This window comes from Neovison vison, chromosome 3 (assembly GCF_020171115.1).
Source record: "Neovison vison isolate M4711 chromosome 3, ASM_NN_V1, whole genome shotgun sequence".
Taxonomy (NCBI): Eukaryota; Metazoa; Chordata; class Mammalia; order Carnivora; family Mustelidae; genus Neogale; species Neogale vison.
In genome coordinates this window covers 128,077,836-128,092,632 of record NC_058093.1, presented here as the reverse complement: position 1 = coordinate 128,092,632, position 14,797 = coordinate 128,077,836, and the positions used below count along the sequence as shown (strand labels likewise).

The following is a 14,797-nucleotide window of genomic DNA, read 5'->3' as shown; positions in this document are numbered from 1 at the left end:
AATACGGAAGCCCAATCTGGTAGCGTTTGTCAAGAGCCTTAAAAGGCACGTGTATTCTTTTAAGCCAGGAATTTCACTTGTACAAAATATATCCCAAAGCGAGAAAATAAGCCCAAATATGTGACTCGAGAAAGTCCATCTCAGATCTGTCTACACTGACGAACTTCCAGAGGCAGGACGTGGACTGATGAAGCGGCCTGGCTCCACACCGTGTGCAGCGCTCAGCCAGGAAATGGACATTTCAGGACAGCAGAAGTGTCTGCACTGGACACCAGCTCACGCCGTCTTCCAGATGTCGGCACGGCAGGTCCCTCACCTCCTTCAGGTATGCGTACAAATGCCACCATCCCACTGACAACTCCTTTGGCTGTTCCCTCTCAAACTCCAACCCATACTACACACACACACACACACACACACACACACACACACACATGCCACCATCCCACTGACAACTCCTTTGGCTGCTCCCTCTCAAACTCCAACCCATACTACACACACACACACACACACACACGAGCACACGCCACATACACGCGCACATACTTTAAGCCCCCTCCTTAGTGTTTTGCTTAGCACATATCACCATCCGTCACTACACATCTTATCTACTTTGTTCACATCACTGGAACTGCAAGCTCCACATCCGCAGGTCTTTTGCATAAGTTTTGTTCACTCCTCATTCCTCACCCACAACATGCCTGGTGCACAGAGACAGTCAATAAATACCTGCTACATTAATAACAGATCAGTTGAAAAAAGCAGATTATATCAGGATAGACTACATAATCATATTTTTTAATTTGTCTCTTAAGAGAAAAACTAAACACGCACAAAGGGAAAAGGTCTGGAAGGAAAGACAAGGTATTAACCAGTGATACGCCTGATTCACAGGATTACAAAGTTACAAGGTTTTGGGGTGGTGGTTGTTTTTAAATGGGGGCTGGAGAATTGAAGTGACAGAATTCCACATATTTTCTAATATTTCTTAATATGTTGATTATGCAATAAACTGTGGGACATTAGCAGTTTTAATTTCAAAACTGAGAATCCCATACACAAGAAAGTTTGGACTCACAGTATGATAGCACAATCCTTTAGGCAGGAGCAGTGATTCCAAAGGCATTCTCGCCATTCTGGATTACCAGTGGCCCTGAAATCTGGGGACACAGCTGCAGAAAGCTCAAAAAGTCCTTTGAAATCTCCTACTGGAGATGCACCTGGGTGGCTCAGTGGGTTAAGCTTCTGCCTTCAGCTCAGGTCATGATCCCAGGGTCCTGGGATCAAGCCTCACATCGGACTCTCTGCTCAGCAGGGAGCCTGCTTCCCCCTCTCTCTCTGCCTGCCTCTCTGCCTACTTGTGCTGTCAAATAAATAAATAAAATCTTAAAAAAAAAACCTCCTACTTGATCTTAAAAATTAATGCAAATGTTGCATTGTACTGGATACTTACCTGTGGTTGTCTTATTATACAAATGTATTATATTACTTAAAAGTTAAATTACTTAACATTTTCCCCACGGCCACTGCATTCGTTTTTACATGTCAGGAGGATGCCCTATGCATTTCCTGCCCACTGGCACCTGCATGTTTGAGAAGTACAGCCTATCTGTTACTGTTTAATTTTTCCATAATTAAAAGAGATCTCATGAATCCCTATTTCACAATCAGTTAGAACTACAGTTCTAACAAGGCACTTACAGCGACTCATTTAAGGTCCCAAGCTAGAGGCCAAGAGCCCCAGAGACTCTCATCTCCCGACTGTCCCTCCAGAGCTCTTCTGACCGTATTATATTATTATACTCTGTATCTTATCACTATTGCTTTTGGTATTACTAAAAGTTCATCTCCATTTCTCCATAACATAAACCAATTGCACGTTTTCAAGGGCCACACAATTAACAAATCAGCAGATTCCATGCATGTCTATGATTTACGCGTCTATAAAATTAAGCACATACTTAGCTGACATAATTAGTAAAATGACATTTGGTTTAAAACCACTGTTTTTAAATAATAGATTTTGTCCAATGGCTTTAAATAAATTTGATATTTTAAAACTTGCCTTCTTAAAAAAAAGAAAAAAAATTATCCTGACACTGATTTTTGATATTTGATAAACCAAAGAAACTAGACCAAGAAGAAATTAAGCCAACCTGATATCGTTTCTGCTATTTTCCTAACATTTTATGACATTCACACATTTACATGTTTTCATTAAAAAGGGAGCTAGTGATTTCTTATTAAAGTCTAATTTTTCTGCAGTGAGACAATAAAGTCACCACCTACTTAGACTATCTGCAATCTTCCTGACAGCTGATTGTTCTTCCCCATAAAGAATGGAGACCTCGGGGCACCTGGATGGCTCAGTGGGTTAAAGCCTCTGCCTTCAGCTCAGGTCATGATCCCAGGGTCCTGGGATCAAGCCCTGCATCAGGCTCTCTGCTTAGCAGAGAGCCAGCTTCTCCCCTCTCTCTGTGCCTGTGTCTCTGCCTACTTGTGATATCTCTGTCAAATAAATTTTAAAAATCTTAAAAAAAAAAAAAAGGAAGAAGAAGAATTGGGACCACACCAAATTACAGGCTAACATGCGAGCTCCCATGCCAGGCACTCTAAGTCATCACCAGTAGTTCACTCAACTTACAAAGTAACAGAAGATTCATCACATAAAAATCCTCCTGCTCCCCACTGATAGAGCTTTCTATATAAAGACTAACTTTAGTAATCGTCGCCAATTGATTTAAAGTTCAAGGTTCCAAGTTAAATGCCACTGTTTCTCTCCTACAGAAGTTCTGGAGGCACTGTCCCCGTTTTAGTTGTCCCGAGGCTTGCGGTATGCCTAGCACTATTCTGCAGAATCAACCATCACCATAATACGAGGGGCAGAGCACCACGCCTGAAACCAGGGTGAGTGGGTAATGGATTCCAGGACGACCATGGGGCCATAGCCTGAAGATTCGAGAAAACAAGAAGTAATTTAAGTTACTGAACGTTAAATAACAGAACCATTTTTATAGGTAAACACAGACATTTGGTTTATTACAAGGCAGAATACGCATGTGTTTTTTGTATCTTACAAATCATCAGGACTTGCACGGAAAAGGAATGTCGGGAGTGCAAACTGCTCTTTGTGTTGTCCCTCTGCCTGGCAAATACTGGGATGCGGGGTATAAAGCTAGGAACCGCGCACCATCAAACGGGAAGAACGGAAGAAGGTGTCGCGATGGCGCACGGGCACCTCCCCGGAGAGATCTTTCACTGAGAAATGAACCATTACCCGTGGAGTAAAGCTGAACATCCTCTTGGAGCGCACCTGCCGCCTCCTGCTCCCCGCCCCTCCGCATCGTGACCTTCTCCGCAACGTGACCTTCTCTCCCTGCAGAAGAAGAGCCCCTCAGAACCAGGGTGCCCAAGAGAAAGGAGACGGGCTCTGGACGTCGGGACAAGAGCACCAGCCCGGCGCTCGGTCCCAAAGACGGGCACAAGGGGACAGGGGACTGAACACAACGAGGGGCTGTCGAGGGGCCGCCCTGCGGGGTCTGCCGACCGGGTTTCAGCCGGAGCTTGAGCTCCGCGGTGGGACTCTGCCCTGGACGGGGCGGCTGCTGAAGGCTCTCTCCCTCTCTCGCCTCTCCCTCGGCCCGCCCCAACTCTCTCTCCGGAAGAGGAGCGAAGGAAGGAAAGCGCAGAGCAGGCCTCCTGGAGGTTGGAAGCGCAGAGGCTGCCCCGGGAACGCGCGCTCGCCGACCCCTCCCCGACATTCCGTGCTGCGGGCTGTGCCCTCCGACCAGCAGGCACGCGCGGGCGCGAAAACTGGTACCTTCTCCTGAGGAGAGTCCGCTTCCCTAACTTACAAACTCGCCAGGAGGAGCAAAGTGATTTCCGGCCCCAGAAGGAGCAAGCGGCTTGGAGGACGCGCTCTGCCCGGGCCCCTCCCCGCCGCTCCGGGGACCGCACCCGCCCACAGGCGCAGCGCATCCGCGCGGCGGGGCGCGAGGCGCTGCGCCGAGGCTCCCAGGTCCCCACAGGGCCGAGAACTGAACGGAGGGGCGGAGGGAGGCTGTCCGGGGAAGTCGGCGGCTAGGATCAGGACGGGCGGAAACCGCACGTCTCCAGGCTGAGGAAACTTCCGCCCGCGGCTTCAGACCTCTCCCTCACCACGAAGAGCCGCGAGCAACACGCCGCGCGGTGCCCACGGAGGAAAGTAGGGGGAAGGGTGGCGGGGTAGTGATCCGACCCGCGGCCCCGGGACAGTCACCTGAACCCGGCGGGCCCGGCAGCCTCCCCGTCGGGCCCCGTGGCCGCGCCGACGCCGCCAGGCGGCAAACGCAGAGCCTGGAGGCCGCGCCAGTACAGCTGCAGGAGCCGGCCGCGTCCCGTCGCCATGGAGACCCAGCGGCGCGCCGGAGGCGGAGCGGCGGTCGGAGGGAGGAGCGCGCCGGCCGGCGCCACGCCCACTCGGCGCCGCCGCGTGTACGTAGGGGCGGGGCGAAGGGAACACCACCTCTCCTTCGGCCCCAGGAGCTGTTCTAGAAACTTCGAGAGCCGTGCTTTTTCGCACGTCCCACGGCCTGATGCTGACGACGCCGCCCGGCAAGCGGGCCTCTGAGTTTTGGGCACTGCGACGGCCTCGCCCCTCCCGACGTGCTGGCTCTGGGGAAGTTTGTGTTCTTTCCTGACCAGTTGCCTGGGGGCGAAACTGAAACGCAAACGCTACATCATTTGCCCATGAGGAACAGCAAAGCCGCAATCAGACCGAGGATTTCCCAGTTTAAAGCCGTCTCAGAGGGTCACAAGAACACCCAGCTTGTAATCGCTAATCTGATTTTCATCAATTGCGGGATCACGCCGCCCACCCGCCGGCGCCAAATACGTGCGGCGCAAGCGTAGGGAACCTGGAAGGTGGCGGAGGGGCCAAGCGCGTTCTGGCCGCCTTGCACTGTGGGAGTTGTAGTCCTGATGCCTTTCCCCCGGCGGTAGCTCTGTGAAGAGTGAAGGCCTGAAACTACTATTCCCAGGACTCCTCGCGGCTTCCCAGGTTACTCTGCAGAGGCATGGCGGGTAGTGTGTGAGTGTCAGTACGGAAGGTAATTAAAACACTTTAATTTGAGTAAAAAGAGCTCGGAAGGGAAGAGGAGGTGGACGAGCCTCTTTCGTGAACTAACGTTTTTGCCGAACACGCCGTGCAGAGCCGGCGTGAATGTGTGGCTCTGAGTACACCCCGGCTGCGTGTGTATTGGGTAGTGAAGCTTTGCTGGACGTCCTTGGCATCTTCCCAAAGCGGAGCACTTTCCTGTGATCATGATTTGTACTTTCTTACGAGCAGCACAGTGTGCGGAGAGGATGCGCAGGTCGTCGGGGAAGCGGCTGTTCCCGCCACACTTAGTGCTTAACAAAGCTTGCTTGAAGACTGCGCCCAGCTTGAGCTGGGGTCTGCAAGAGCGAAAGAGAACGGGGCAACCGAAGTGTCTCCTTGGAGTCGCCCAGAAGACCCTCTGGACGCAGGGGCAGAGTGCCCAGAGGGTAGGGGACGACGGCAGCAAACAGGTGTCTGTGCACAGTCAGAGAGGGGAAACCGTCGTCTCCACGTCACAGAAAGGTAACGGGAGTGATCAGTCTTTCGGCCAGCGTGGCGGGAGCTGCCAGTGTCCTTTGACACAGGTTCGGTGCTAAAAATAGAAAAACAAGTCACACAAATGGGAAGGTAGGACCGTGCCACACGGTTCAGAATTTGAGAATGTAGACCTGCAGTTTTCTTCACAGACTTAGATTTCAAAGTTGGTTTTTACATAACTTTGTTGAATTACGTCTAGAAACATTTTCTCAACTTTGGTTAGTTTTAGTGTGGCGCTGTGTAAAACTTAACCATTATTTAGAAGTTTATAAGAAGTTAGTAGGTTTCACAGATGCCATCTCATCTCCGTTGAGTTTCCTATTCACTTCATCGAGGAACATTAAAACTCTATATATGAGGCACACTTTCCCAATTTCATACAAATGAAAGTTAAAACCACATTTTCCTAATCTTAATTTCCTAATAATCATGTCAGTACTCTTTAGAACAACGAACCACTCACGAGTATTTCTTGAGTTTGCATTTTCTCTATGCTTGACACTTGAACGGATGCTAATGGGTGTGCCAGGAAATTCCTGTACACAAATGGATGAGCACTTAGTGAAGAAAAAGGTAGATACAGAGTGCGAAACAGTGAAAACAGAGTACCAGGGAGCGTACAGAGTACCAGGGAGCGTACGATAGATACGGAGTAATTGGGTGGAATGAATATGGATTATGAGGCATAATCCATAGGGATCAGCTCAGGCAGGTCAACTCAGCACTGCCCTTGAATGACTTCTGAGCCCAGATGTTGGGATAGACTCGTCATGCTACAGAATTAAAGATGTTCAAAACAGCATTTACCCTGGGTGACATGGGCAGCAATAGAAAGAACATAGATAATAGGAAAGACAAAATGTAATTCTGTCAGGAAAAGTCAAGAGTTTTCACAAATGAGCTAATGAATTTAATGTTTATTATTTTATTTCACAAATAATCTGTAAAAAAAAAATAAATAAAAAGGAAGCAAACCGTTGAGACATCCGTGATTATACCGTGCAAAGATGACTATTGCGAATATTTTGCTCTATGTCATTTCAATACATACAGTTTTTGACAACATTAACCAAAACAAAACAAAACTGTATCCTATCAGTGGTTTTGTAATCTGCTGAACATGGAGAACATGTACATAATCTTTCGTCCATGATGGCCTGAACAGGGTTGGGGGGATGATTGAAAGTGCAGCACGAATGAGCAGCCTATATGCAGAGGCAGTGGCACAAACTTTCAAACAGCATGCGTCAAGTCATCTGGTTCCAGCCGCGCTACTGCTTCCACCGCAGATGGGTCCTGGCGCAGAGTCCTGTCCTCCTCTGTACCTCCACTCAAAGGCGACAGCCTCCCTGATGACTCTGTGAACGAGGGGGAGCAGTGTTCCCAAATGGGGGATATGTTGCCCACAGAGTCCAGGGGCACCTACCACACATCGTGGTATGGGATGCAGTAGTTTCTTTCTTTTGGGGTGGGGTGTCTTAGCATGCCCCATGCAGTGTACCCCTAAGAGTTGTATTTATGTGGTCAGTGAGCCCTGGATCTGTGTTCTGGGCTCACTCCACACACACACACACACACACACACACACACTTAGAGTGCATGTGTCCATCAAGCTTCCTGACACACGTGCTCCTTGTTACTCTGGGCTCTGACTTATATGGCATGAATAGAAAGGACAGATGTGCTGTTTTGCAGAATGTCCGCAGCAGCATTGTCCAAATAAAACTTAGCGCGGGGATAGAAATGTTCTACCTGTGTGTGGTCTCTATGGTAGCCATTAGCCACATGGGGCTGTTCAGCACTTGAAGTGTTGCTGGTATGATTGAGAAGCTGAGTGTTTATTTAATTTTAAGTTAACTTAATTGTAAAATTAAACTTAAATAGCCATGCATGATATATGGTTACTGTATGGGACAGCCCAAATCCAGAAGGTCTGGGTCCCTTAAAACAAGGTGCTAACAAGTGGGAGAGCTCACGAACCCTAAGTGAGACCGTACACGTACACGTACGCTGTTGCCTGTGCCCCGTTCCTACACACCATTGCTGCTGCTCCTTCTCCTCACAGCTCCTGCTGTGTTTCTGCAGGCTCCTCGTGTTCTAAGTTCGTTCGTTCCCAGCGCTCTGAGTTTGTTCTGTTAGTGCTGTGTGTGCACCCAGTGGGGGCGAGGTGGTGTGGGAAGTGACTGTCAGAGTCGAGGCCTGTTTCCAGCCCTTGGGCCACAGCTGACAAAGCAAAAACTTGATCTGGGAGCAGCAGAACGTGTCCAGCACTGCCCAGTCTGTAGCGTGTTTTCCTGCTGGGGGCCTGGATCGCTTGTTCAGGTGTTTCTTCATCTTAGAAAGTAGAGTATTAAAATAATAATACCAAATAAAGTACGATTCCATGGCCCAGAACTCTGCTGAGGTTCTTTTGAAAACTTTCTTCGGGTGGTTCTGATTCACAGGGAGTCTTGGGAGCAGCCGCCCTAAAGCACATGCAGACCCGCCATGGGGCCCCAATCCACATGCCCCGATTCATGCTAAGAACGCTGAAGCCGCGCGCTGCCCCCGTCGGGCCCACGTCTGACTCCGCTGTGCTCTCTCTCCACAGTGAAAGAAGCCGGAAGAGACTTCACCTACTTGATGGTGGTGCTCTTTGGGATCAGTATCACAGGTTGATCACAGCAAGTACAATAACTACCCAAAACCCTTTGTGACTTCACATTTGTCTCGTTCTTGCTTTGCTTGATCTTCTTTTTCTGTGATTTGCAGGTGGCTTGTTTTACGCAGTTTTCAAAGAACTTTTTTCTCCATGGAGTCCTAATAAGGTCTACGGGAAAGCCTTAGAAAAGTGCAGATCACACCCTGAGGTTAGTTTTCCAGGTGGAGTCCCGCACACACTGAAGACCAGAAAAATCCCGGGGCCGAGGTGGGGGCGGGGAGCAGAACACACACACTGGTTTGGAGACTAGTGGTGTTTATGTGGTAAAGTCATACGAGCCACACAGTTGGGTGTGATTAGGGCATTAGCTGTCTGTACTGGAAGTGCTTTAGCACCACCCAGAAGTCTGTGTAGCAGTGTTTTCATCCCGATATTACAGGCGGTCACTTGTCAGAGGTATTAAACCCTTAGACCTTGCCAGAGTATTAAACTCCTGTGGTAAGTTCCTAGACCTGTAAAAAACCTGATTCATGACCCTGTGATCATAGCAGTAATTATTGACACTCACTGAAGGCACATATGCACCAGGCACCACACTCAGTGCCTCGTTGTTCTTGGCTCTCACGGAAGCCGTTGGTGTTACATACTACGACTGTCCCATTGGCAGAAGGGGAGGCTGACGCTCCAGAGATGAGCTAACTCGACCGAGATTGCTGCGCTGTAAGCGGGACAGCCAGGACCCAAGCGCACGTCTGTGTGACTCCAAAGCTTATGCTTCTCAGCGCAGCGGGCCCAGAGCACTACCCAGGGGCAGGCTGGCGTCCAGAAAAGTCGCCCACATGCTCTTAGGGGTTTTGCCGGAAGGAGGACTTTGCGTGCTGCTTTCCCTCACAGACAGCCAGCACAGCCACTGTACGCCAGAGTTCCTGCTCTCTGGCTGGAAAGCTTCAGCAGGGACAGATGTGACTCATTGAAATATTGGTCTGTATACCTCGGAGGAAAACCGCAGATAGCACCAAAAACTCTCAGCACCTTCTCAGAGACCGAGGTGTGTGAGAAACAACTCACGTCACCCTGGGACGGGAGACAAATGATGCGCAGGTGCCTGACTGGTGTCCCTGGGGCCCTGCCCCCGCTCGCTCCACCCATTTTCTAGTCCTGTCTGGGAGGAGACCCCAGGCTGTCGGGCTCCGGCTTCTTGCTCTCTCAGTCTGTTGATTCTTATCATCAGACTCTGGGCCGTCAGGGAACCATGGAGGAGGAGTCAGGGAAACACACCTCTGAGTAAGGGGGAACTGAGCAGGGATTAAGGAAGGCTCCAGTTACGTTTTTGGAAAGCCTCCAAAGTATTTGCCCTTTAAATTCAAGAAGAGCTACATTTCCACATCATTGTCAATTTTCCCTTTAGGAATCATGGTTTTATGCTTCAGATTTGGCTTGTTGTCGGGTCATTGGAGGTCCCCCGGCATCTGAAGGTGGTGCGCTCCTGAGCCGGGGGGGGGGGTGAAGTGAGGCCCAGCCACCAGTTCCGGAAAGCGAGAAGCCTTTGGGTTTTGTTCAGCTAGCAAAAACACGTACTCGTGTAGGTTCTTTGAAGAGAAGCGGTAAAGCAAACTTTTTTGGAGAGCTGGGGAAGCCTGCACTTGTTTTCTTTGACCGTCTTTAGTGACTCAGAGAATTGTCTTGTTCTTGTAGCTTTGAGCATTAGAGCCATAAGAATCATTTCATGAAAAATGTTCCGATATGTGTTTAAACCCTTGCCCGCCTCGTTGTGCCTGGTTTCCGTGGGAAGTAGGAACCTGCGGCGAAGCCGTGGGTCACACCACAGTCTCACCGACTTCAGTGTCTACGGGAAAGACATACTTGTCGGGGCGGTTTCTCCATCGTTGGACTTGTCGTCGTGAGAGGGTCCAAGGCTTAATGATTCGTTTCCTTAAAAAATCACTTGGTTTCTCAGAAAATATTTCCCTGGGAAGGCTGAAAGGTGGAGGCCTTACCGCGTCCCGCGCCGCGTCTGTCCCACAGGTCATCAGCGTCCTGGGCGAGCCGGTGAAGGGCTACGGGGAGGTGACGCGCCGCGGGCGGAGGCAGCACGTCAGGTACTGCGCGTCGCGGGCATCTGGGAAGCTTGGGGTCGTTTCTGAAAGACGGGAATTGCAGCTGTGTTCTTTGGTTCCCGACAGTTTCATTGAATATGTGAAGGACGGGCTGAAGCACATGCGGGTGAAGTTCTACATCCAGGGCTCGGAGCCCGGGAAGCAAGGAACCGTGCACCTGGAAGTGAAGGAGGTGTGCAGCCGAGGGCTCGGCGGGGCGGGACGTAAGCCCTGCGACAGAAGTCACACCTGGAAATGTGTTTGTTTTTCAGAACCCAGAAACTGGCGAGTATGAATTTCGGTACATATTTGTCGAACTCGAGCCCTTCCCCAGAACTATCATCATTGAAGATAATCGATCCTGAGGCGGTTGCAGGACCCCGGCAAGCACGGCTTCTGGGCAGAGGGGGCGGAGGGCGGACCCCCAGCTCTGCTCTCCCCGACTCCCCCCGCGTCTGCCGGATAAGACACGACAGTGTGTAGCACAGAGAAGCGCATGGAAGTGGGTCACGTCGCATTTAGACACGCTGCCTGGAGGTTCTCGTAGAGGGCAAAATCCCGAAATAGAACATAGTCTGTGCTGTCTCTGACTTGGTCATGGACAGTATTTCTGCTCTAGTTAATATCCTCTTTCAAGATAAGAAAACTTTGTTATTAAAGTTTACACCATGTAAATAAAAGAGTTGTGAGTACTCTGTGCTTTTATGTGGTATAACTGTATAAAATCTGTGAAATAGAATCAAAACTAACAAAAAGATGTCAGAAGCAGCTTGCTTCCATAGACCAGAATCTGACTTGAACACATGAGAACATTGGAGGACTGCAGGAAGTTCACGGGCAAGGGCATATAAGCAAACTCCACAAGGCTTGTGGCAAGGCTGTGGTAAGGTGGGTATCCCGTCCTTCCTCCTCAGTGAGTGCGGACTTTGGCTGCAGTGGGAGGAGCGCACGCCTGCTGGTTGGGGTTGGGGGGGTGTCTGGGCCCTCAGGTGTGCATAAGACCTCGATGCCCCGGCTAGTTAGGACGACAGGGAGAGGACAGATGCCAGCATCCGACCACAGGTGGCATCATGCAGTGTCCCCACACCCTTTAGAATGGGCACCCCTCCCAACGGCCAGAGGGGCGTGGAGACCACTGAGCCCCGTGCGAGTAATGCTAGAATGCCTTTCTGGAAGACGGCAGCTCTGCTTTACCGCAAGCATTTACGGGCGAGCGGAGAAAAATGACCCTCACAAGAGTGTAGTCACATGACTGAAAAGCGTCCGCGCCCCAGGAGAGATCTAGAAATGCCCTCATCCGTGGGGCATGGGGTGCAGGGGGCTGGCACGTCACGTGACGGCAGGGTTGAGGCTTTTCTCCAGTAGCGATGGAGAACATCAGAAACAAGCAGGAGTGGAAGCCCCCTGGTCTCTAGAAAGAGCTGGTAGCTGTGTGAAGAACGAGAGCCGGGGAGGAGGCCAGCACAGAGGGTATGAGGACAGTTAGACGATGAAGCTGGAGAAGGTGCTACTGTGGAGACATGGGGGCTAGGAGGACAGGATTCTGTAGCCAAGTGGGTGTAGCATAGCTCTCAGGTCCGCCTGGAGTGACCACAGGAAGAATTCGGGAGGAGAGCAAAAGTGGTAAGTTGTGCGTCCGCATAAGGAGAAGCCGAGTCAGCCGGGCGGCTGGTCCAGAAGCAACAGGAGGGTCGGGTCTGGAGCTCTGAACAGAGCAGTAAAGGCTCCCCCACCCCCACAGCCTCAGGCCATAAGCTTGTTTCGGGGAAAGCACCTCCTGCCCGTGTTCCTTCAGGCGGGCCTCACAGTCACGGGCTGACCGTGGCTCCCCTGCAACGGGGGGAGCGCAGGGCCTCATTAGTCCCAGGAGCCGGAGCCTGGACCCCTCGCGCAGGCGCTCACTCTTCCCACCCTCCAGGGCCCACGTGTGTGGGGCAAGGCGGAGTCGTTGCTACCCTCGTGGGGTTGGAAACCAACCTCCAGGAATTCCCATCGTGGTTCACCCCCCAGCCCTCACCCCGTACACACGCAACAGAGAGACAATACGCCCGAAAAAGGGCCTGGTGACAGGTTGAGGGAGAACTGCTTAAGGAAATAAGCTTCCCTTCCTGCTCCATGTGATCTTGTAGCCAGGCAGCACGGGGCCCCCATGCGCTAGACACTACGATGAAACCTCCAGAGCAGACGCATGAGGCCAGGGCTGGCGGTGCTCCCTCCCGGGGACCCAGCACGGGAGAGTCCTCAGCGCCGCCTGTTTAAGGCTGAACCAAATAATCCACTGCCTCAAGAACCCCTAACTTAATCACGACTTTGTCTAATAGGACATTCCCAGGTTCTGGGGGTTAGAACATGGACGTATCTTTGGGACCCACCATTCTGGAGGCAAATGAAAGCATCGGTCAGAGCCATCCGCTTGGGTGACCTTGACACCGGGATTTGCCTTACCGCTGCCATTCAGCTTCCTCATCTCGCCGATGCAGACAGCAGTATGTCTGCTGGTGGTTTCCACTTATGCACTCTCTCTCGCTTGAATAAATAAATAAAATCCTTTAAAAAAAAAAAGTAAAAAAAAGTAAATCTCAAAAGGTCAGATTCATCAAATAGAGAACCCAGACTTCATTCCTTGCCCTGGCTATCCAGCCTGCGCTGGCTGCACATGGACGGTGACTTGGCAGGAGCCTCGGCATCGGGTCGTGGGAGGGGTGGCAGCACGAGGGAAGAGAAGGGTCATGATGAGCTTTGTCAGTAATGACGCTCTAGTTCCAAGAGGGTCTCATTTATGAGAACTCATTGTTCCTGTTCACTTACTGTTCCCGCCACACGAGAAGGCAGCGGTGGGAATGTTCATTTATTTAACCACAATTGTCAGTATTGTTTTAGAGATAAGTAAACACTAGCAACAACTAAATGCTGAGGAAGCATATGGCTTTCTGTCTGTAGAGGAGACTCTGAAGGAATATATTGATTTCTTGATGAACCAGACAGGACCCCTGGTCTTTGGCACAGATGATGAAAATCAGCCGCTTTTCCTGGAAGTGGCAGGCTGCTGTTCTGACGGGTCGCCAGTAAGTGCTGTTAATTTTCCTTAGCAACAGTTGAGATTAAAACGACAAATGTAATTAAGCTCAATGTCACAGTCATTGACAGGAATTTGTGTTTAGCCTACAGATGCATGAAATGGACATAAATAGATAAAAATAATGTATGTCACCACAGTAGTTTCAACTAATACACAGGTCGTGATGGGCTCATTATTTTTCATTTCAAAGCATTGTAAAAATGTTCATTTCTGTCCTTACCAAATGCAATTGCCCCATTATTTGTGTTATTAATACTGACTTGCTCTATTGTTAATTTATGAATGCCAGCGCGTTTGCTAAGGACCTGTGCAGAAGCTTCTGGTTAACTGTGCCACCCCGAGGCTCTGGTTCTCCAGGCTCAAGCTCGGGAATAGCAGTGGGGGCATCTGATCACAGGAGCAAGTGCAGTGCTTGGCTTGATTACATCCGTCTTTGAAGTGTTCTTGATTTGGATCCTGTGGCTGCAACCCTGAGGGCGCTTCTCCGGTGGGCCACGGGATTCCTCCTAGACAGAGCGCACCTGCAGACTTGCGTGTCACGAGAGTCGGGATTCCGGTGCGTTTTGAGCTCTGAAGAATCTTTAAACGGGAGCCAAATACCTCATTATCTGGGTGACTCGGGCCTCAAGGAAATAGGGGGATGCGATGGCTCTCGTTTAAAATCCATCAAGCACCCGGGCCCACAATTTCTCCTCTGTCGTGTCCCCTTCTCTCCATCAGGACCCCGACTCCTCTCTTCTCTCATCTCCCACCTCCTCCCACTCCTTCGCCTCCTCGTCTTCTCCTGATTCTCTCCTTGACAGACTATAATAAAGACATGTCTAGCCACAGACCCTCGTGACAAACATTTATGTTCCTTCTTGTTAATTTACATCAGGCAAGATCAGTTTGTGGGTCTCACTGGAACCAGAGAGGTGAGAATGCACCTTTCCGGTTGCAGGACGTACAGGATTAGAAACAAGCCGGGATCCCGAGCATCCCATCGATCTTCTAACGCTAACACAGGACCCCATCTCATTCTCAGACCAGTTCCTTAACGCTTATTTCCTATTCAGGTGAGTAGGACCAGTGACTCGGTCTATTTTTCCTAAGAGAAGCAATGCAGCTTTACCATCAAACACTTCAGGGGTGGGGCTGGCTAGTCTTCACGTTGTTTCCATCGGCTGAGGCCTGGGAATAAATGAAGTGACGGGGCTCTACGCTGTGGGTGAAGGGAAGCAGCTGCGCGCGGGGGCAGGAATGTCTGCCTTCTGCGCAAGGACCCCATAGCAAAGTCCAGCTCATCTACAGTCACTGCCTTGTCTCAGCTCTTCCGGGGGCCACTTCTCTGCCAAGGCCCTCCCTTCTTACTACCCTATCCTGTTGTG

The 14,797-nt window shown here is 50.6% G+C and overlaps 2 protein-coding genes across 7 annotated transcripts in view; one reads left to right on the top strand and one right to left on the bottom strand.

Annotated features, from left to right (window-relative positions):
- FBXO15 (F-box protein 15) overlaps positions 1 to 4,386 on the bottom strand; it is a 48,357-nt gene extending 43,971 nt beyond the window's left edge. Inside the window, exons 1-2 of one of the 6 annotated variants that reach the window (XM_044242812.1) lie at positions 4,259 to 4,386; positions 3,278 to 3,376 (exon numbers count right to left, since the gene is read on the bottom strand). In XM_044242812.1, the coding sequence (XP_044098747.1) occupies positions 3,278 to 3,376; positions 4,259 to 4,386 (227 nt within the window). Of the gene's footprint in view, positions 1 to 3,277; positions 3,377 to 3,820; positions 4,190 to 4,258 lie in introns of those variants that run through there. The other 5 variants (XM_044242815.1, XM_044242809.1, XM_044242811.1 and 2 more) reach the window with 5 other exon arrangements.
- A 92-nt stretch (positions 4,387 to 4,478) lies between these two features.
- On the top strand, positions 4,479 to 11,043 carry TIMM21 (translocase of inner mitochondrial membrane 21). The gene is made up of 6 exons (XM_044242808.1): positions 4,479 to 5,599; positions 8,205 to 8,267; positions 8,366 to 8,463; positions 10,281 to 10,354; positions 10,439 to 10,544; positions 10,624 to 11,043. The coding sequence occupies exons 1-6, from the start codon at positions 5,302 to 5,304 to the stop codon at positions 10,714 to 10,716; spliced, it is 732 nt and encodes a 243-aa protein (XP_044098743.1). The 5' UTR covers positions 4,479 to 5,301; the 3' UTR covers positions 10,717 to 11,043.
- The last annotated feature ends 3,754 nt before the right edge of the window (positions 11,044 to 14,797 follow it).

Excerpts from the sequence above, each read along its gene's own strand:
- TIMM21 (XM_044242808.1), top strand. The coding sequence starts at position 5,302 with ATGATTTGTACTTTCTTACGAGCAGCACAGTGTGCGGAGAGGATGCGC. Across the intron at positions 8,464-10,280 it reads AGTGCAGATCACACCCTGAG|GTCATCAGCGTCCTGGGCGA; the intron begins GTTAGTTTTCCA and ends TCTGTCCCACAG. Across the intron at positions 10,355-10,438 it reads GGGCGGAGGCAGCACGTCAG|TTTCATTGAATATGTGAAGG; the intron begins GTACTGCGCGTC and ends GGTTCCCGACAG.